The sequence below is a fragment of the Ceratotherium simum genome, chromosome 1 (genome assembly GCF_057802395.1).
Source record: "Ceratotherium simum simum isolate JZ-2026a chromosome 1, ASM5780239v1, whole genome shotgun sequence".
NCBI classification, from domain to species: Eukaryota; Metazoa; Chordata; class Mammalia; order Perissodactyla; family Rhinocerotidae; genus Ceratotherium; species Ceratotherium simum.
Genome location: NC_141900.1, coordinates 1,008,667 through 1,028,428, shown reverse-complemented (window position 1 = coordinate 1,028,428; position 19,762 = coordinate 1,008,667). Strand labels below are relative to the sequence as shown.

The 19,762-nt window shown below is 55.6% G+C and overlaps 1 protein-coding gene and 1 long non-coding RNA gene across 6 annotated transcripts; one reads left to right on the top strand and one right to left on the bottom strand.

The window, feature by feature from the left end:
* Nucleotides 1-3,578: 3,578 nt before the first annotated feature.
* LOC147918112 (uncharacterized) lies at nucleotides 3,579-10,551 on the bottom strand. Its single transcript, XR_015548567.1, has 3 exons — nucleotides 8,076-10,551; nucleotides 5,982-7,313; nucleotides 3,579-3,701 (listed from the first exon to the last, which is right to left on the bottom strand). It is a non-coding gene; the product is annotated as an uncharacterized LOC147918112 (long non-coding RNA).
* Nucleotides 10,552-10,719: 168 nt separating this feature from the next.
* Nucleotides 10,720-19,293, top strand: POLM (DNA polymerase mu). Of its 5 annotated transcripts, none has more exons than XM_087445271.1 (11): nucleotides 10,720-11,153; nucleotides 12,465-12,648; nucleotides 13,405-13,503; nucleotides 13,660-13,830; nucleotides 14,485-14,556; nucleotides 16,476-16,596; nucleotides 17,930-18,062; nucleotides 18,177-18,324; nucleotides 18,427-18,666; nucleotides 18,743-18,826; nucleotides 18,933-19,293. In XM_087445271.1, the coding sequence occupies exons 1-11, from the start codon at nucleotides 10,978-10,980 to the stop codon at nucleotides 18,990-18,992; spliced, it is 1,488 nt and encodes a 495-aa protein (XP_087301397.1). In that variant the 5' UTR covers nucleotides 10,720-10,977; the 3' UTR covers nucleotides 18,993-19,293. The 5 variants fall into 5 exon arrangements, with proteins under 5 accessions (XP_087301397.1, XP_014649113.1, XP_087300931.1 ...); XM_087444805.1 differs by having other exon boundaries at nucleotides 10,724-11,153; nucleotides 18,993-19,293; XM_004438320.3 differs by having other exon boundaries at nucleotides 10,726-11,153; nucleotides 18,222-18,324; nucleotides 18,993-19,293.
* Nucleotides 19,294-19,762: the final 469 nt, after the last annotated feature.

The following is a 19,762-nucleotide window of genomic DNA, read 5'->3' as shown; positions in this document are numbered from 1 at the left end:
ACCACTGGGGGCAAAGCCGTGGCATGTGAGATGGCCACCCCAGCCAGCAGGACACGTGCAGGAGACCAAGGAGACCAGCTGAGCCGGGCTCAGGCGGGCAGAACTGCCTGGACAGCTGGCAGGCGTGTGAGCTAACAAATGTGATTGTTTTAATCTGCTGAACTGGGTGGCTGGTGACTCAGCAGTAGCCAACACTTATCTCTCGGGTTTACTATCTCTCTCCCCACCAACAGCGCTGCCGGCTTCACACGGCCAGGACTGGGAGCTGTGATATTGACTACGTGTCTCCCGTGATTAGAGGAGGCCTGGCACACAGAGGCCCTGAGTACATATCTGTTAATAGCTAAATACAGGATAAATGCCTCAACAGCATCTTGTGAGATGGACAACTAGTTGGAATTGTGTGAGCTCAGGAGGGTGGTGGGTACTGGCGTGGTGAGGAGCACGGCCATGGGGAAACGCCGAGAGGGCCCAGATAACCCGTGCAGGTCCCGTGTGGGGGAGGAAGCTCTCCCAGGAGGTAACATCTCCGCCTTAAAACAAACCCTGACTGAGCGGAATAAGACACTCGTAAGTAACACCCACTTGCTTAGAAACGCTGACAGATTAGGCCAACATCGTTGAGAGCACGTGGGTCAGCTACTGCTTGACTATATCGTTTCTGGAAAAGACACAAAGTCTCCAAAATTTAAAATCTACTTGAAAGACAGGACTTAAGAGCTCCATAACCTAGCAAGTAAAACTTTAATATAAAAAGATTCAGTCTAATACTAGAGACTCAGATTTGAATCATCTCATATAGCACAGAGAAGTCCTGTGTCCCGACTAAGGGATAATTGATTGAGAACCCAGAACCTGCAACTTCCACTTATCTGAAATGGCTTATCAGTTAAGATTAGGGTCAGCTGTAAGTGATGGACAGCCCAATGTAACAGCGGCTAAAATAAGATAGAAATTTATTCTTTCCTATAAACAAAATCCACAGGTAAGCAGTCCAGAGCTGGTACGGCAGCCTAACAATCATCAGAGATTCTGGCTCCTTTCGTTTTGTTGCTCCCCTATTCTCAAGATATGGCTTCCATCTTGTGGTGCAAAATAGCTGCTCGAGATCCAGCCATCATTGCATCTTCTCAGCCAGCAGAAAGGAAGAAAAGGAATAATAGTGGAACACAATCTCTTCCTTTAAGAACACTTTCTAGGACCTCACACAAAGCTCTAAGTTCATTCCATTGGCCTTGCCCAGAACTTAGGCACAGGCCACACCCATCTACAAGGGAAGCTGAGAAGTGTAGTCTTTTTCCAAAGGCCTCGTACCAGCTGAATATCAGGGGTTCTGTTACTGAAGAAGACAGAGATAGCAGGTACTGAGGAATAATTAAGTCTTTGCTACAAATGATATTCTTTTCATATTTGTGTCTGGTAAGATTACTAAAATCTTAGGAAGGTATTAAAAAAAAACAGTATCTAGTAGAGGAGGGTATAAAAGCTGAAATCCCAGGAAAGTGTAAGAATAAGAAACAAATTGTGGTATCAGCAATTTGATGATCAGTGTGTGTGTGTGGGGTTCACATTCTCGCGTGTTTGTCTGCAGACCTGAGCCAGAAGCCCAGCCAATGAAGACAAGAGGCGGGAGCCAGCTCCCGGGAGGGACGAGGACCTCCAGCAGGTCTGCTCCTCCGGTGCCACAGTCCCTCCATTAGAGAGGGGTGCCAGAATGCCCCCCAGGCCTCTGTGGTGCCCTGAGTTCTCAATGCTAAAATCTGTAGCTGCCGTCCCTGCCTCTATCCTCCTCTGCATAGATGAGCTTCTTGAAGGAGTTGTTCACATTCATTTTTCCGCTTCCTCAGTCCCAGGCAGCTGTTTCTACACCCGGCACTCTCACCAGGCCCCTGGATCACCCAGGGCCACCGCAGTGCCCTTCATAACCTCCTTCTCCTGGACGGGGTTAGGGTCACCCAGACTTCCGGGCTGGCTCCTCTCGCTCCTCCCCCACTTCTGTGGTGGGGGCCTTTGCTACCCCTGTTCCCTCCCAGTCCACACCGTGCAGGCCCTCGCCCACCTTGCCCCCCTTTTAAATCACCGACTCATAGTCCTTTGTACACACACAGTCCCAAGGAATGAGGGGGTCAGAACCCAAAGACCTGGAGTTCTGGGAGATCACCATCCCATGCATCCGAGGCTGGCCCGCAGGGTCTCCCGTGGGGCTGTGTGAGCTCAGCCATGCCGGCCTCAGGCTGCACAGGCTCACCGGGGGCATAGGAGCTTCTCCTGGTAAGAAGCACTTGCTGAGGGCAGTGAGCATCAGACACGTGCATTTAGTGCCAGGACAGCTTTCCCAGCAGAAAGCATTCATCCTGGCCCCATGTGCGGGCACGGCCACACAGAGCCCACCCAGGGAAGGCCCCTGCCCCTAGGAGCCTTCTCTCCAGTGGAGGTGACAGATGCTACAGCCTAGTGGTCTGGGGACATGCAGGGGTCTAACCGGGCTTGGGGACCAGCACAGACCTCCTGGAGGAAAGAGTGAGTGGATGAGCCAGGCAAGTCACTGCAGGGAAGGGATGGTATCCCGAGAGAGGGGGACGCATGTGCCAAGGCCCAGAAGACTCTGCTGTAGGGGAGCAGATGAAGGGAATTCAGAAAGATGGTGACCGCGTGGGCAGGGGCTGAAGGCGGCATGAGGCCTGGGTAGGTCAGCGGCCCCTGGAAGCCAGCTTGCACTTGGTTCTACCCTGTGGGCAGTGGGGCTTGGTGCAGCTGAGTGGAGATGTGGAGGGCAGAGGAGCCATGGAGTGCAGGGATACTGGGCTGGGGATGATGCTGGGGCAGGGCCCACAAGACATGGGCCCCGTAGATGCCGAAAGAGGAGCCAGCAAGGCCACTGGCTGGGAACCGGCAGGTGGGGATCCGAGAAGGCCCACAGGAAGAGTAATTACGGGGGGAGGGGGCGCAGACCAGCGTGGGGACCTGCCCTGCAGACAGCTGGTCACACGTTCCGGAAACCAGAGGCATGAACTGGGCAGTGTGGATGACTGGGTGACTGATGGGTGAGGGCAAGGGCAGACTTGCCATGGAGCATGTGTGGGTGGAAGTGGGACAGTGACCCACCCCACCCAGGTTTGATGAAAGGGTCAGATGTGATGCGGTGGTGGCCACTTTGCCCTATTGCCTCCTTGAGATGCCATGTCCCAAAATGAGTTTGTGCTTGTGGGTCTGGCAGGGCCGCAGGCACACATACCGGTGCATGGCCCCAGGGGCCTGTGCCAGGCTGGACACCAGCCGGTCCTGCCAATCTCACTGCCGGCTCTGGAATCCTGCCAGCTGTGGGCCATCAGAAACGGGGATGAGGACTGGGAGTCTCAGGGTGGCAGTGCCCCCGCCCACCTCACTCCCACCCCACCCCCGCACCCCAGGGTGGGAGCCCAGAGCTCAGCACCCCCACCCCGCCAAAGCTGCGACTCCTCTGGCTGCTCGAACACTCTTCTTATTTCAAAGTTCTTTATTATGCAGGTGGTGCATGCTCATTGTAGGAAAATTAGAAAGCACAAATAGGCAAAATAACGAAATGATTATGTGTTTTATTGAATTTCAGATCATCCGACCTCCCAGAGAGAACAAGTCGCAGTTTGTCACATAATCGTCCAGGCGTTCTGGAAGCACATAGACCAGGAGATTGTGATGCAGCCAGGCTCCCTGGGTCACATCTGTCAAATAACAGAAAATATACATATTGGTATCTGCCCCTGGGTCCCTGACACAGAACTCCTACACCCCGGGAATTTCCTGAATGAAAGGAGCATCTTTTGTTCTAATGAGGCCATTCTGGGTGGCTCCTGGATGGGGGCTGGTCACCAGAAAGACCACGCCATGATTAGGAGCTTGGAACTTTCAGCCCCGCCCTCCATCCTCTGGGGAGGGGAGAGGAGCCAGAGTTAATGATGGATCACACCTATATGAGGAAGCCTCCATAAAAATCCCTGAAGCACGGGGTTCGGAGAGCTTCTGGTTGGTGAACAATCCATGTGAGGGTGGTGCACCCCGACTCCACAGGGACAGAAGCTCCTGCGCTCAGGACCCTTCCGAAACTCGCCCTGCGTATCTCTTCACCTAGCTGTTCGTTCATATCCTTTAACGTCCATTGTGATAAGCTGATAATCTAGTGAGTAAACTGCTTTCCTGAGTCCTGTGAGCCTTTCTAACAAATTATCAAATTCGAGGAGGTGTTCAAGGAAACGCCAATTTATAGTCAGTCAGAAGCACAAGTGACAACCTGGATTCGAGGTTGGCACCTGAAGTGAGGGGGCACTGAGCCCTTAACCTGTGGGGTCTGCGCTAACTCCAGTACTGTAGGACACCCAGCTGGTGTTGCAGAGTTGCTCGGTGTGGAAAACCCACACATCTGGTGTTAGAAGTATTGTGTGAGAATAAAGGAGAACACAGGAGTGTTATTCCAAGACAACATCCCAACACTGCTGTTCACTAGCTGTGCAAACTGGGGCAAGTTACTTGACCTCTCTGCGTCTCTATCTCCTCCCCAGCAGATGGGAACATGGATGTCATCCACTGACAAGAATGTCCTGGACATCAATGAGCTGACACATGTAACGTGCTTAGAACAGTGCCTGGCAGGGCCGGCCCTGTGGCTTGGTGGTTAAGTGCGCGCGCTGCGATGCTGGTGGCCCGGGTTCGGATCCCGGGTGCGCATCGAGGCACCGCTTCTCCGTTCATCCTGAGGCCGAGTCCCACATACAGCAACTAGAAGGATGTGCAGCTACGACATACAACTATCCACTGGGGCTTTGGGGGGAAAAAATAAAAATAAATAAAATCTTTAAAAAAAAGAACAGTGCCTGGCATTAGAACAGCTGACCTCATTCTGTATATGTGCACATGCTTAAAAAACATTTCATTATTAAAATTTCAAACATATGCAGAAGCAGAGAGATGATACCCTGAGCCTCCTGCCGTCACTGGCCCGTCTTGTTCCTTCTGTGCTCCACCCTTTCCTCCACCTCAACATAATTTTGAAGCGAATCCCAGACATCATATGATTTCACCAGAAAATATTTTATTGTGTATTTCTAAAAGAACAGACTCCCTCAGTCTCTCTCTCTCTTTAACATAACCTATTATCACTCTCAACCCCAATTCCTTTAATATTCAATATTAATATCAATCGGGGGCACACTTCCCCAGCTGCCTCATACATTTTATTTTTTACAGTTTATTTGTTTGAGTCAGGATCCAAATAAGGCAGATGTGCTGTGATTGCTCTGTTTCCTGTATCTGTCTGCTCAATTTTGTTTGCCCATCAGCCCTGTGCGGGAGGGCGCCTATCACTCCAGTTTACAAAGGAGGACACCGTGGCTTGGATTGGTTAAGTGACTTAAATAACTGGCGACAGAAGCGAGGCATCACTTCGAAGAGGACGGAACATGAAGGGCATCTGGAGGAGAAGAGGGCAGGCCCTTGCCCACTCACCACCAGAACCGCTCCGTCAGACCCCCAGCAACAGCTCCCTCCTGAGTCTTCCTCTGACAGGCATCGGAAAGCCTTTCCATGTGGATTCTAGGACGCCTCCTGGCCCGGTTTTCCCCTGCCCTAGGGACAGTCTCCCTCCTCTGATTTGGGGGAGCCCGGGCTCAGTGCTCGCACATCCTCTGCATCTCTGCTCCCTCCCGGTGATCTCCTCACCTGAGGATCCCCTAACCTGGAGCTGTAGACCGCGCCCCTCCCAGGTGCTGGCCGCATCTGTCACACTGCACCCTCACCCCCTGCCTTGGTTTCTGTGGGGTCTCAGGGTACTGTTGGAAGCCCTACTCCTGAGCTCCCCACAAGCTGCCCCATCTCAGGACATGGCAACCCCCACCTTTCTGCAGCTGGAGCAAACCCTTCCTTTTTCTGACAGCCAGATTCGACCCGCTGACCAGTCTTGTTGGTTCTACTCACACGCCTCCCCTGATCTGGTCACCCTCCCTGCTCACCTGGGTGAGTGCAGAGGCCTCTCGGAGGGGTCTCCTGGCTCTCCCTTGCCCCTCAGTCTGCTCTCCAGACAGCAGCAGGAAGCCTGTGGAAGCTGAGCCGGATCACGTCTGGCCTCTGCACCGAGCCTCTCCTCTCCTCTGGGGGAAAGTCCAAGTCCTTTCAGGGGATGATGGGCCTCACTCTCTGCCCCTCCCATGCTCACTCTGTGCCAGCCACACAGGTCCCTGTCTTGTCTTCTTGTGGATGGACATGGCTTCAGTCATCTGCTGCTGTGTAACAAAGTGCCCCAAAGCTGAATGGTTTAAACCAGCGGTGATAGATTATTCCTCATGATTCTGCGAACTGGCTGCTCCACGTGGCACCAGCTAGTCCCCCATGCAATGGCGTCAGCAGGAAGCTGGAGTCACTCTGGCGCCTCGGCTCTCTCTTCATGTGGCCTCCCATCACCCATAGGCCAGCCGAGCTTCTTCACACGCAGCCGCCTTCCAAGAGCGCAGAAATGGAAGCCGCAAGCCCTCTTCCAGCCAAGCCCGCGAGCCCACAATGTCACTTCCGCTGCATTCTGTTGGTCCGTGCAAGTCCCAGGGCCAGCCCAGACTTAGAGGAGGGGACTAGACCCCACCTCTTGCCGGGGTGCGCATTAGAGGCACACTGAAAACGGGGGTACAGCTGAGAGGGGCTTGTGCAACCACACCCACTCTACCCGACTGCACCATCTAGCACAGTAGACATTCTCCTTGTTTGATTGCTGTCTGTCTGTCTTGCCTCCCCAAAATGCAACAAAGGCAGCAAAATTCTGCATGTCTTGTATGCTGTACCCACCGCGCTTACAACAGAGCTTGGCGCACAACACAATTTTGTTGAATGAATTGTTGCGAGGATGCTCGGAAGTCAGACAGCCAGTGTTTAACTCGTAGTTATGCCTCTGTGTGCTGTAACCCTGGAAATAGTACTTTAGCTCTAACCCTCAGTTTCTCTCTCTCTAAGATAGGAAAAATGACAATACAGGCATACCTCGCTTTATTGCACTTCACGGATACTGCGTTTTCTACAAGACCCTCCACCAGCAAAAAGATTACGATTCGCTGAAGGCTCAGATGATGGTTAGCATTTTTTTAGCAATGAAGTATTTTTTTATTAAGATACATACATTGTTTTCAGACATAATGCTATTGCACACTTAATAAACTACAGTATAGTGTAAACATAAATTTTATACGCACTGGGAAAGCAAAAAATTCATGTGACTCACTTTATTGTGATATTTGCCTTATTGTGGTGGTCTGGAACCAAACCCATAATATCTCTGAGGTGTGCCTGTAGTACCAATTCTATACAATTGAGAAGAGAAGAAAAATATAACAATTAATTAGCACAGTGCTTTGGCCTATACCAAGCCTTCCACGTCAGCAGTTGTACTGACAAGCATGCCCCCCCCCACTGCACCCAGATGCCACCCCCTTCCATCTCCATGGCACCCTGCCCATGGACACCCTCTTGAGCTGCCACCTCAGGGACGGATGGCCTGTGACCTTGACCTGCCCACGTCCTGAGGCAGCCAGCTGCCCCCCCGTCTGACCTCTCCAGACCCTCCACCCCCTGGGCCACCGTCCATGACAACCTTGAGCATTCAGCCAAACTTTCCAGCCCAGGACTCTCCTTAAAGCCAGTAACTGGAACTCCTTGTGGTCCTATCTGTGTTTCATTTTGATGATGACAGTAGTAAATGGGAAAATATCTAAATAAATGACATTGGGTTTGTTTGTTCAAGAATGTAATATTCTGCCCTCATATAAATGGAATAATCTGTGGTGGAAAGAGTGGACAACTTTGTCAATTTGCAATGGAGTTTAGGTCAGCAAACACCCCTCTTCTCGTAAGCCTTTGGGACCCCTTAGCCCTTCCCCCATTGCCAACCGTGAGCCAGGGCTGGTTGGACAAATGAACCCAAAGAGCCTTCTTTTTAAGGACCCATCTCTTCTCCATCATTCTCAGGCCAAATCCCCATGGCAGGAAGCAGTCAGGCTTCTTCTCCACCCCTCTGGTCCAGTCTCCCCACTCCAGATGCTGCCCCAGGCCCCCATTCCCCTCACCTCTTTCTTCTATAGAGCCTGTCTGTGTCCCTCCAAAATTCACATGTTGGAATCCTGACGCCCAAAGTGCTGGTGTTAGGAGGTGGGCCTTTGGGAGGTGATTAGGTCACGAGGGTGGCGCCCCCCTGGATGGGATTAGTGCCGACGTGTGAGGACACAGCAAGACCCCGTCTGTAACTCACGAGAGAGCCCTCACCAACACGGACTCTGCTGGCACCTGATCTTACACTTCTGGCCTCCAGAACTGTGAGAAGTAAGTTTCTGTTGTTTAAGCCGACCAGTCTGTGGTATTTTGTTATGTCAGCCTGAGCTGACCGATAGACCAGGTAACCCAAACCCACAGTGGTGTGGTGGATAGTTCAGGAAGGCCCAGGGCCAGCACCAGAGGCCACAGCATCCGGGCCAGCGGCCCTCAGGAGCTCCAGTCCAGCAGCATCAGCAGTCTGACCACACGCTTTCTGGAATGTTGCTGGCAAGCAGCCTGCAGGAGACACGACCCGACGGGGGGCAGGCCCCAGAGCTAGGGCAGAGTCCTGGATGCACAGGCCAAGGATAGGCACGACGGCGCTGAAGTGAACCTCAAAGAAGGCGCTCTGCTGGGAGGTTTTGCAAAGGTCATGAGGACTGAAAAATCACCCCCGGGGACTTCTTCCATCTGGAAGTAGGAACAGGAAACAGCTCAATGAGATTTATCTTGGAAAAATCCAAGCTCATACACCGGGGTAAAACTAACCCAAAACACAGCATGAGACAGCCACAGCGCACACTCAGGGCAGCTGAAAGCGCCCAGCCAGGAGGTCATCTGTGCAGCCTGACTTTTTAGGGGGTGATCTCAGCGTGGGGAGCAAGTGGCTGGGGACCTCGGCATCTGGGAACCCCAAGCCGGGTTTTCTGGAAATAGAAGGCTGAACTTTCTGCTTCCCAGCTGGCTGAGCAGTGAGCTGGTGGTCCAGGGAGAGGAGGAGAGGAAAACACCACCCAACAAGGCCATGGCCTTGCCCACTGGTGCCCAGGCCTCCACTCCGTGGACACTGAGGGCCACCCGCCCCCCCGCAAAACCTCCCTGGGCCTGTGGAAGGCTCTGTGTCCCTCATTTTTGCAAGATGCCCAGCGTTTTAAGTATTCAGGTGTGATGGGTATTAAAAGCTGCCTCTGCCTCCCCAGGAGGGAACACAGGTGCCCTGGCCAGCAGGGACAGAGGACATTAAGAGGAAAGGAAATGGTTTTAAGAGATAGACGGCTGTTCCCTGAGGAGAGGCAGGACCTACAGAGGGGGAACTAGGCTCTGACCCCTTATGGAGGCCTGGGGAGCTCCCCCTTCCCTGCTGGCAGGAGGAGAAATGAGCACAGGGAGATGAGAGAGGGGCCACAACCCAGGCCTCCTGGCTGCGGATTATGTGTCCTGGGACCCGGGAGGGCAGGCTGGGAAGAGGAGGCCTGGGCTGAGGCACCTGCCTCCTCAGCCCTGGGCCCACTGCACGTGATAGAGAAAGGATGCAGGGGGCGAAGGTGGAGGAGAGGGCTGGGAACAGGGGTCACACCTGGCCTGCCCCATCTGTTCATCTGAGCACAGCTACGCTGCTGCAACAAAGATTCCAAACCACAGTGCCTGAAATAAGAGAGACGCACAGGAACACTCGATGTTGTCCAGTCGGCTTTCCCAGCTTGATCTAGAGATTCAACACAATCCTAATCTTGGAAAAGGAATTGCTGGGTGTGATTTTTCTTTTCGTTTTGTTGGATATGGTTGCCAAATTGGCTTCCAAAAGTCCCTCCTCCAAATTGCCAATTCCCTCACGCCTTCAACATGTGTGATGAATTTTTTAAACGTTTGATAATGCGACAGGTGAAGATATTCTCATTTAAATTTGCACTTCTGTAATGAGTGGATAGGTCAGGGAATCTGGTGTAAGTCTGAGCAGTATTTCTTCTGTGAACTGCCTACTGGTGTTCTTGCCAATTTTTCCATTAGATCATTGTCTTTTTCTTTTTTATTTGGTCAATTTCATAATTACAGGAATTAGACTTAATTTCAAAATGTGTCATACACTTTTTCTCCAGTTTGCCTTTTAATTTTAATTTGTATGTAGTCGTTATCATTCTTTTCCTTCGGTCTCTCCAGGTTTATTGTGATAATTTAGACTATAAAACATTCATTGACTTTCCAGTACATTTTTGTTTCTCTTTTAGATTTGAATGTTTGATCCATCTGGATTTTATTTCGGTGTTAAGCAGTGAGGGAGGGAGCCAGCTTCTATTTTTCCAAATGGCCAGCCAACTGCCCTAACGCCATTCGACCGAAAAACCTTTCCAGGAGCTGGAAGCGGCCGCTCCACGCGCACGTTCCAAGCTCGCGCATCTGTCCCGCTCCGCCGTTCGGGACCCCGCCCGCCCCGCGGCTCCAGTGCGGTCTGCACGGCCAGAGTGGGTAGCCGGCAGGGACTGGGGCCAGTCCCCCCACTCCCCCACCGAGGATGGACGCCCTTTTCCCCGCCTCCCGAGAACGAATCCCTCGAGTCTCCGTCCGTCGAGGACCCACCCCAACCTCCCGCCTCCTCCCTCCACGGCCCCGCCCCCCCCGCGTCTCTCCCTGCAGCGGCCCCAGGACCCTGACCCGGCTCTCCGCGAGAGGAATTGAACTAAACGGCGCGTCCTCCGGTGTATCTGCACAGAGGCGGGGCGTCAGGCGCCGAGCGGCCGGGGCACCCAACCCGGTGGGAGCCGGGACCTTCACCGCGGGCCGAGCGGCCGAGGGGCGGGGCCTGCCTCACGGTGGAGCCGGGCCACTTCCCCTTCCAGTCGGCTTCCGGCCGCCTTTCTTCCGATTTCCGCCCTCCTTCCTTCCGGCCCCCGCCCGCCCTCCCCCTGCCTCCGGCGGGCGCCTCCTGCGGCCGGCGCCCCGATGCTCCCGAGACGGCGGCGAGCGCGGGTCGGGTCCCCGGGGGCCGCCGCCCCCTCCGCGGCGCGCTTCCCCGGCGTGGCCATCTACTTGGCCGAGCCGCGCATGGGCCGCAGCCGCCGGGCTTTCCTCACGCGCCTGGCGCTCTCCAAGGGCTTCTGCGTCCTGGACGCCTACAGGTGCGTGGTCGTGGCGAAGCTCGGGGCTCGGCGGGGCCGCCTTCCCGGGGACACCTTCCTCGGGGTCTGGGGGTGGGTGCGGCACCCACAGCCCCGCCTCACGGGGGAGCGAGGGACACCCGTGTCGGCGTCGCCATGCCCTCGTGCCCGGTGGCCCGGAGGACACCGCTGCGTGATGTGCCGGCTTAAGCACGAAATGCCCGTGCTGGGAACTCGGCAGCTGACAGCCGCTTTCACCTGCGGTGTTTCTTTACAGCTGAGGATATTGAGATCTGAAACGGCTCGCACGGCTGGCCCTGGGGCGGAGGGGCGCCGCAGGTTTTTGGATTCCAAGTTAGCCCTGGCACTTAAAGGTCATATGGCCTTTCTCTCCATTTCCTCCTTTGTAAGAGGTGCTAACAGTATTCAGAAATAGGACAACGAGAGAATGTATGCCAGAGGGGGTGTAAGGAGCCCGGTGGGTTGGTTGACAGTATCATTGGCTAACAGCCTCTGTCTTAGGTGAATTCATCTTGCCCTGTTAGCCAAACTGACCTCTCCTCTCCCTTCCAGGCTGAGAAAGTGACTTGAGTTTGACTTCAAGAGGAGCAAAAAATAGCGGCCACAGAGGTCATGCTGAGAGTAAGGGAGCTAGGTTCCCATAGTTTTGAAGTTGAAAGAGCAAATGAGTCAGGGGCCAGTCCCCCTGCAGCCTTTTTTTTTTTTTTTTTTTTTTTTTTTAATGTAATTAACATTCCCAGGGGTGTGCTGGACCCACTCAGGAGAGGACCGTGATGGCAGCTTCCTGTGTGCTGGGCACTATCTCAGCCCTTTTGCTTATTAGCTCCTTTAATCTTTACCACACCCTACAAAGTAGATAAGTTATTTTCTCTGCTTTACAGAGGAGGAAATCAAAGTATAGAGAAGTGAGTGCTGTGCCCAAGAGCACACAGCAAGTGTGTGGCAGAGCTGAGTTTCAAACCCAAGCATTCTGGCTCCAGCACCTAGATGAAGACCTCCTGCTCCTGGCCCCTAAGGAACTCCTTTCTCTGGGGTGGGGGAAGAGGGAGACAGACAACCAAAATCGGGCTGGGTTTGTGATGGTAGCTAGAGCAGAGAAGCACAGCTCTGCAGGTGCCGGAGGGTGGAGGTGTTCGTCTGCCAGGAGAAGGGGTCGGGAAGTCTTTCTGAGGAAGTGACATTTGAAGAATGAATAGGTGCTTACCAGGCAGAGGGGACAGTAAGAGCAAGGCTTGGAGGTACGGAGCAAGTATGAAGGACGTGGGCCTGGGAAAGGGCTCCGGGCCTCACCCCTCCCCACTCTCTGGCCAGCCCTGAGGTGACACATGTGGTGATGGAGCAGACTTCAGCAGAGGAGGCCATCTGCTGGCAGGAGCGCATGGCAATGGCCCCTCCCCCAGGTTGCACTCACCCAGCGCTGCTGGACATAAGCTGGTTCACAGAGAGCATGGCAGCTGGGCAGCCTGTACCTGTGGAGTGCCGGCACCGCCTGGAGGTGAGCCAGCTGGAGAATTACGGGAGGGGCCGCAGAGAAAGCCCCAGTGCAGGCCACAGCTCAGCTGGGACGGGTGACGTGGCAGCAGTGCCTCAGTGTCCTTCAGATGAGGTGGGCAGTGAGAGCTCTGCCCAGACCACCAGGGGGCCAGGCCATCCCAGCTTCTGCTCTCATCAGTGGTGTACATTCTCATGGGGTCAACTCATTTTTAGCTTCTTTAGGCGTTTCTTGCTCACCAAGTAGATGAGAGGGCCAGCAGGAGGCTGTCCCAGGGTGCTGTGAGGTTCACGGCCTCTGCCACACGTCAGTGCTTCCTGGTGAGCAGAGGTGGGGGATGCAGGCAAGGGCTCAGAGCCAGGCTGCCCACATTCAAATCCTGGCTCTGCCTGTGAGCCCTGAGGCCTTAGTGTCCCCATCTGTGGGGACAAGGTGGGGGTGACAAGCACCCCTAGCTCCCTTGGTTGAGAGGATTTCGGGAGGTGGAGCACATGCAGCATGCACAACAGCAGGAAGAGTGCGCCATGACGGTTGGCTGGTGTTACTACTCTATTCTGGCCTGAAGAGCCTGTCCTTGGCCTGCTCTGCAGGGCAGCGCTGCCTCTGCCCCATGCCTCCGGTAGTTTTGGCCTCTCAGAGTCTGTTCCTTCTGTCCCAAGAGCCCTAGGTGACCCCCCCCAGGAGAGGCAAGGCTCTGGGGGCTGCGTGGCCCTGCCAGCCCTGCAGCCTCAAAGTGGCCTGTACGTTGCTCATCACCAGGTGGCCGTGCCCAGGAAGGGGCTGCCAAGCCCAGTGTGGATGCTGCCCTATGCGTGCCAGCGACCCACACCCCTCACACACCACAACACCAGCCTCTCGGTGAGATGTGGGTTCCTGGGCTCCCTGAGATGCAGCCAGGCCTGCTCCTGTGAGCACTCCCCCACTCTGCCCTGTGGGGACAGGTGGGTGGCAGCTGGAGGGTTGAGGTGAGGCACCCTGCCCACCCTGCCCCTCACCAAGGGCCCCTCCCTGCAGGAGGCTCTGGAGACGCTGGCAGAGGCAGCGGGCTTTGAAGGCAGTGAAGGCCGCTTCCTGGCCTTCTGCAGAGCAGCCTCGGTGCTCAAGGCCCTTCCTAGCCCCATTACAGCCCTGAGCCAGCTGCAGGCGCTGCCCCACTTTGGAGAACACTCCTGCAGGGTCGTCCAGGTACGTGCTGACCACCCTTAGCAGGGTGGGTCGTGAACAAGAGTGGGTGGGTGAGGAGGCCGTGGAGCCTGGTGAGAGCAAGTGGCTCCGGGTTCAGAGCCCAGCTATGGAGGCAGCTCCCACGCCGTGGCAAGACGCCGTGTACACTCAGATTCCTCATATGTAAATTGGGGCCACACCACCTGCCTCAGGGTGGTTGAGAGGACTCAAGGAAGGGAGCTGCCAGGGGCCTGGCAGGCTGGTGGCTGGATGGTTGGCATCAGCCCATACTGCCCAGGATGGTGGAAGAGAACCTGATTATGAGCACCTCTTTTTAAAATACACATTATTTGAGGACCCAAAATGTGGAGTTGTCCTTTTGTACACTTAACCACTGGGAGAATATGTTGTGACAGAACGATACTTTTGATAGTTATGCTTTTCAATAAGTCCTGTTGAATTCATCAGTGTTTGAAAAGCAGTTGTTTACTTATCTGAGGAATGACCTACGATCCCGGGCCTGAGGAGCTTTGAGGCCAGGAGCTTTGCTTGCCTGCCTGGGCACAGCCTCCATTTCCAAGTCCCACTGGATCCCGGTACCACAGAGCCCCCTGCTGAGTGTTGGGGTTCTCCCCTGTCCTTGGCCCCCCAGCTCGGCTCTGTCTCCTCCCACAGGAGCTGCTGGAACATGGAGTGTGTGAGGAGGTGGAGACAGTCCGGCTCTCAGAGAGGTACCAGACCATGAAGGTACGTGCAGGGCAGTTCCCAGGAGGGGCAGACGGCCCACAGTCCACCAGAATGACAGCACAGTTCATGTACTGGAGGCAAGCAGGGGCAGCGGGCCCCGCCCCGGGGTCAGAGAAGGTCTCGCTGAGGAAGTGGCAGCTAAGCTGACACCTGATACGCACAAGGCAGCCAAATGGAGACAGACAAGGAGAAGCCTGTTTTGAGCACAGGGAATTTTCTAGATCACTTAGTACCATCTGTTCTTATTGAAGTATTGATGGAGTATTCTCAAGTTTATTACATGCTCTGGCATCTTAGAGCATACCGAACAAAACGTGGCCTTTTCCTGGGTGTCGGGGACAATTGAGTCTGCGAGACTGCACTGTTTGATGATCTCGCGCACTGATTTCTTGGTGTTGTCCACCTGTGTCCACAGTGCACCTTCCTGCTGTCTCTAATCTGATGTGGAGCCACCCCAGCTCTTGGGGGGGCCCTGACACCTGGTTTTGTGGCTGGAGGTTGTCAGACAGTGACTATCGGGGAAGTGGGGCTTCCCTGGTGGGGTGGGAGGTTGCCCAGAATGTTGTGAGGATCAACAGGGGGCTTCAAAGAGGGAAAGAAGCCACATGTGAAGGACGGAGGGGCTCAGACAGACAGAGAATGGGGCAGGAGCGGGGGAGTGTGGTGGCAACACAGGAGTTAGTGAGTGGGGAAGTGCCCAGAGGGCAGAGCTGCTGCCTCTTCTCTGCGCTGCCTCCTCCCCGGCAGCCCAGAGCCCCAGAGGCCCCTAGGCCGGCAGAGAAGTATGTTAATGGTGAGAAGTCTATTGTTATACACAATATGATTAGGCTATTCTCAACATTTTTCCTGCTGGGATTCTGTTGGTGACAGTGACCCAGCTCATGCTGTTGGTTCAGGGGATCAAGGAAGGATGGCCAGCACAGCCCAGAAAGGGCAAGGCTGCAGCTGGTCTGCAGGGGGCAGGGCTTGGGGACTCAAGTGCCCAGGCGGTTCTTCCTCCTCGGTGCATACTGGCTGCCTCTACCGGTCGAGATATGGCCACAGGAGGTGCCCTGCCACACGTTACAGCCTCTACCACTGCATGGTCCTGACCTTGTTTCAGTTCCAACAATTCCTGAGGAGGGGCTCTGAGTGGCCGGCCTAGGGCAGGTGCCTACCCCTGACCAACGGGCTGTAGGTGGGGAAGAGACAGGTGACTTGCTTGGCCCAGGGTCAGGGCCCACCCTGTGGTGGGGGGACCGGTGTGAAGGCAAGCAGCCACCCCATGAGAGGTCGGCTCCAGCATCATCATTTCCACCGGCCTGGACGTCTGTGCTGACCTGTGGCCGGGCAGTGACACCTGCTGTGTGAGCCTGGAACAGAGCCCCAGCCAGCCCCAGGCTTGTGTTCCCTCCAACTCCTGTTAAAACAACCCTCTGCTTAAGTGCCCATAGTTCTGCTGTTTGTTAATAATGGAGAAGAACCACAGTCGTAAGTTCCAGCTGCTGATGGGTGGAGTGGCATGGTTTTCCCAGAGATTGAGCGACTGTTAGGATGACTGTTTTGGTGGTGTTGGGATCACAGGCTAGAACTGGACAAGTTCTGGGGAGAGACCTTTCCTAGAGGACGGGTCCAAGGCCCAGAGAGGGGGATAGCACGTGGGGTCCTTCCCTGCCATCCCCTGTGAGGGTGGGCTGCATAGGCCAGGCTTGGGGCTTGAATCCTGCCTGTGCACTCTGTGTGGCCTTGGGCACGTTGCTTAAACTCAAAAAGTGCAAGTGGGGATGGCACTTGCTAGGCTGCGTGATGACTTAGTGAGGCTGCTGCTGAAACGCCGCAGTGGTGCTGGCCTAGGACACGCCCTTCACAGGTCAGTGTCGTGTCTGCATCTGGCTGTAGGAGCTCTGCTCCTGACTGTGTTGTGCTCCTCCTCTGAACAGCTCTTCACCCAGATCTTCGGGGTCGGAGTAAAGACTGCGGACCGGTGGTACTGGGAAGGGCTGCGGACCCTGGAGGACCTCCAAGAGCAGCCCCAAAGACTGACGCAGCAGCAGAAAGCAGGTGAGCCCTCTGAGAGAGGGGGCCCTGGGCTTCCCCACAGCATTGGGGCCTGAAGGCTTCCCCCATCACGAAGCCCTTAGTGCTGACGGCTGCCTGTATGGCAGTGAACGGGTCAGTGTGAAGGGATCCCGGTGGCAGGCAGGCATCTTTGTTTGGTGGGTTTCCTGGGGTCTCCACCCAGCTGAACCAGGATCCGTTGCAGACCTTTCTCAGTGAGTGATGATGGTCATAGTAGCTGCTGTGACATTCACGGCCTCCTGGTTAGACTTGGACCTGGACCAGACGTGGGCCTTTTACTCCTGATTCCAGGGAGAGAGGGCATGCCTGGGCCCCGGGCACACTTAGCCACTGTGATGGGCCCGCTGGCCCACTGACCGACTGTGTGAAGACCTTTGCGGTAGGAGAGGCTCAGTGAGGGGCCTGCTAGAGGGAGGCTGCAGTGGAAAGAACATGAACTTGAGAGTTTGTTGGGCCTAGGTTTGAGTCCCGTCTCTGCTACTTACTAGGTAGGTGGCCGGCACCCTGACTTACCTTCTCTGAGCCTCAGTTACCTTCTCTGTAAAGCATGGGATTCCGTGAGCTCCTCTGTGTGAGGCCAGTGCGTAGCAGGTGTTGAGTAGATGCTCCATTCTCTCTGTGTGGCCTGGGTTGGAGGCCCTGCTGAAGGAGCCCCACAGCCCAGCACCCACCGCCTCTTTAACCAACTTCCCGGGAGCTGAGGGAGAGGGGGCCACCTGGGGGTCCTAGGGGAGTAGCCTGGCTGGTCAGCGGGAAGTGAGACCTGCAAAGCCATGTGTCCAGTGGAGCGTGACGTGCTAGCACCCGCTAATTCCAATCACCTCTCCCCATGACACGGTCAAGACAGGAATGGCCAGCAGCTCTTACTGAGAGCTGGCTCTGCCAGATGCCATTACTCCCACACTTAAACCTCTCCTAACTGCATGTGGAAGGTACAGTGATTCCTCTGACAGGTGAGAAGATGGACTTGGGCTAAAGTAACATGTTTCTAAGTGGCAGAGGCATCCCCTTCACATCTTTTTATCACCTGGTCCCATTTCATGGATGGGAAAACCGAGGCATTAAAAGGGATAGTGTGTATCTTGATTCTGTCACAGTCACTATCCTGGTGTGATGTATGATAGTTCTGCAAGATGTCACCACCCAGAGGAAGTGGGTACAGGGAGTAGGGGACCTCTGTTATTTCTTTCAACTGTATGTGAATCTATGATTATCTCAAAATAAAAGTTTAGTATTTAAAAGGGAGGTGGGGATCGTGCAGAGATGGATAGAGAGGGCAGGGTGGGGAGGGTCAGGAGAGCTGTGCTGCCCACAGGACTCCAGCACCACCAGGACCTGGGTGCCCTGGTCCAACGGCCCGACGTGGAGGCCCTGCAGCAGGTGGTGGAGGCAGCTGTGGGGCAGGCCCTTCCTGGGGCCACTGTCACGCTGGCCGGCGGCTTCCGGAGGTAAGGGGGCCTGATGTGCCCTCTGGCTTGGCTCCAAGCCCTCCCCAGTGAAGGCACCTGAGCTGGGGATGCAGAGGTGGGCCTTCCGCAGAGGTGGGCCTTCTCTCACTGAAGGGCCTCGGGAGAACATGGGCCCAGGAGTCAGACTGGCCCCCTCAGGGGGAAGTTGCAGGGCCACGACGTGGACTTCCTCATCACCCACCCCCAGGAGGGCCGGGAGGCGGGGCTGCTGCCCAGAGTGATGTGCTGCCTGAAAAAGCAGGTGAGGGGCTTCCCACTCCCCCTCAAGACAGCTGCTAGGAACCCAGCTCCTGCTCTTCCAGCCCCACGTGCCGGTGCCAGGCCACGCCTGCTCTCCCCCTAGGGCCTTGTCCTGTACCACCAGTACAGCCGCCGTGAAGACCCCAGCCACCTGACCCAGCAGAGCCACACGATGGATGCCTTTGAGAGGAGTTTCTGCATTTTCCGCCTACCACAACCCCCAGGGGCTGCTGTCGGGGGCCCCCGGTGGCCCTGCCCTGCCTGGAAGGCTGTGCGGGTGGACCTGGTGGTTGCCCCCATCAGCCAGTTCCCCTTTGCCCTGCTTGGCTGGACTGGCTCCAAGGTAGGGAGTGGGCTGCTGGGGCTGGCCCCGGGGTCTGGGGCCAGTGGCCCTGCTGACGCAGTCGCTTCTCCCCCAGCATTTCGAGCGGGAGCTGCGCCGCTTCAGCTGGAAGGAGAGGGGGCTGCAGCTGAGCAGCCATGGGCTGTTTGATCCAGAGCAGGTGTGTTGCTGGGGTCCAGCCTGGAACCCACAGGGCCCTCCAGTCGCACCTCACCCTGGGGCTAGGCTCTGCCTGCCCTTCCAGCTCCTCCCCATGCCTCTCTCAGGGAAGCCACCATGGTGGTGGGCATGGCTCCCAGGCACTAATGCCCCTACTCGCCTTGTAGAAGACGTTTTTCCATGCGGCTTCAGAGGAAGACATCTTCAGACATCTGGGCCTTGAGTACCTTCCCCCAGAGCAGAGAAATGCCTGATCCTATCCGCTGGCCCCACTTTCACTCTGGAAACACGGGGCTGCTTTGCAAGGCAGACCGTATGGATGCCCTCGGCCACTGAATATCTGCAGACAGAAGATGCACTGCTGCCCCAAGTCCTCACCCCTCCCAAGTGGGAGCCCCACCTGTGTGGACCACCACTCCCTCACCCACACCCAGTCAAAGATGTAATAAAATGAGCACATGGGACGAACCAGGCTCTATTTTCTGAATGTGCTGCTGGTGGGGGTGTCTGGGGAGCGTGGTGCCTGGTTCTGCCCAGAGGTCAGTCCTGCCTGGACGCGTGGCCCCCCATCAGCTGTGGGAGGCTGTGTGACCCTGGGCCAGAGGCCTCAAGCTCCTCCCCTGTACAGTGGGGACCTGAATGGGGCCTTCTTCGCAGGATTGCTGTAGAGCCTGAGTGGTGTATGGCAAGTGCTTTGCACAATGCCTGAGTGGCAGCTTCCAGCCTGGGGCCTTGGAGCCCAGAGGGGTTGGCTGGAGCTCTTGCCAACTAGGAGTCTACAGTGGGGACGCTAAAGGGTGTGCTGCTGCCATCTGGAGGGGGAGAGGGCCCGGGGTAGGGAGTTGGGAGGAAGAGAACTTGCAACGCTGACCAGCCTCCTGCCTAGGTCAGCCAGCCCCTCACCACCCCAACCAGGCCTACCCTCTCTACCTTTGCC

Bases quoted from the DNA above. Each gene is read 5' to 3' on its own strand.
- POLM (XM_087444805.1), top strand. From the start codon at position 10,978: ATGCTCCCGAGACGGCGGCGAGCGCGGGTCGGGTCCCCGGGGGCCGCC. The intron at 14,557-16,475 runs GTACGTGCAGGG...TCCTCTGAACAG, and splicing joins AGAGGTACCAGACCATGAAG to CTCTTCACCCAGATCTTCGG. The intron at 16,597-17,929 runs GTGAGCCCTCTG...TGCTGCCCACAG, and splicing joins GACGCAGCAGCAGAAAGCAG to GACTCCAGCACCACCAGGAC.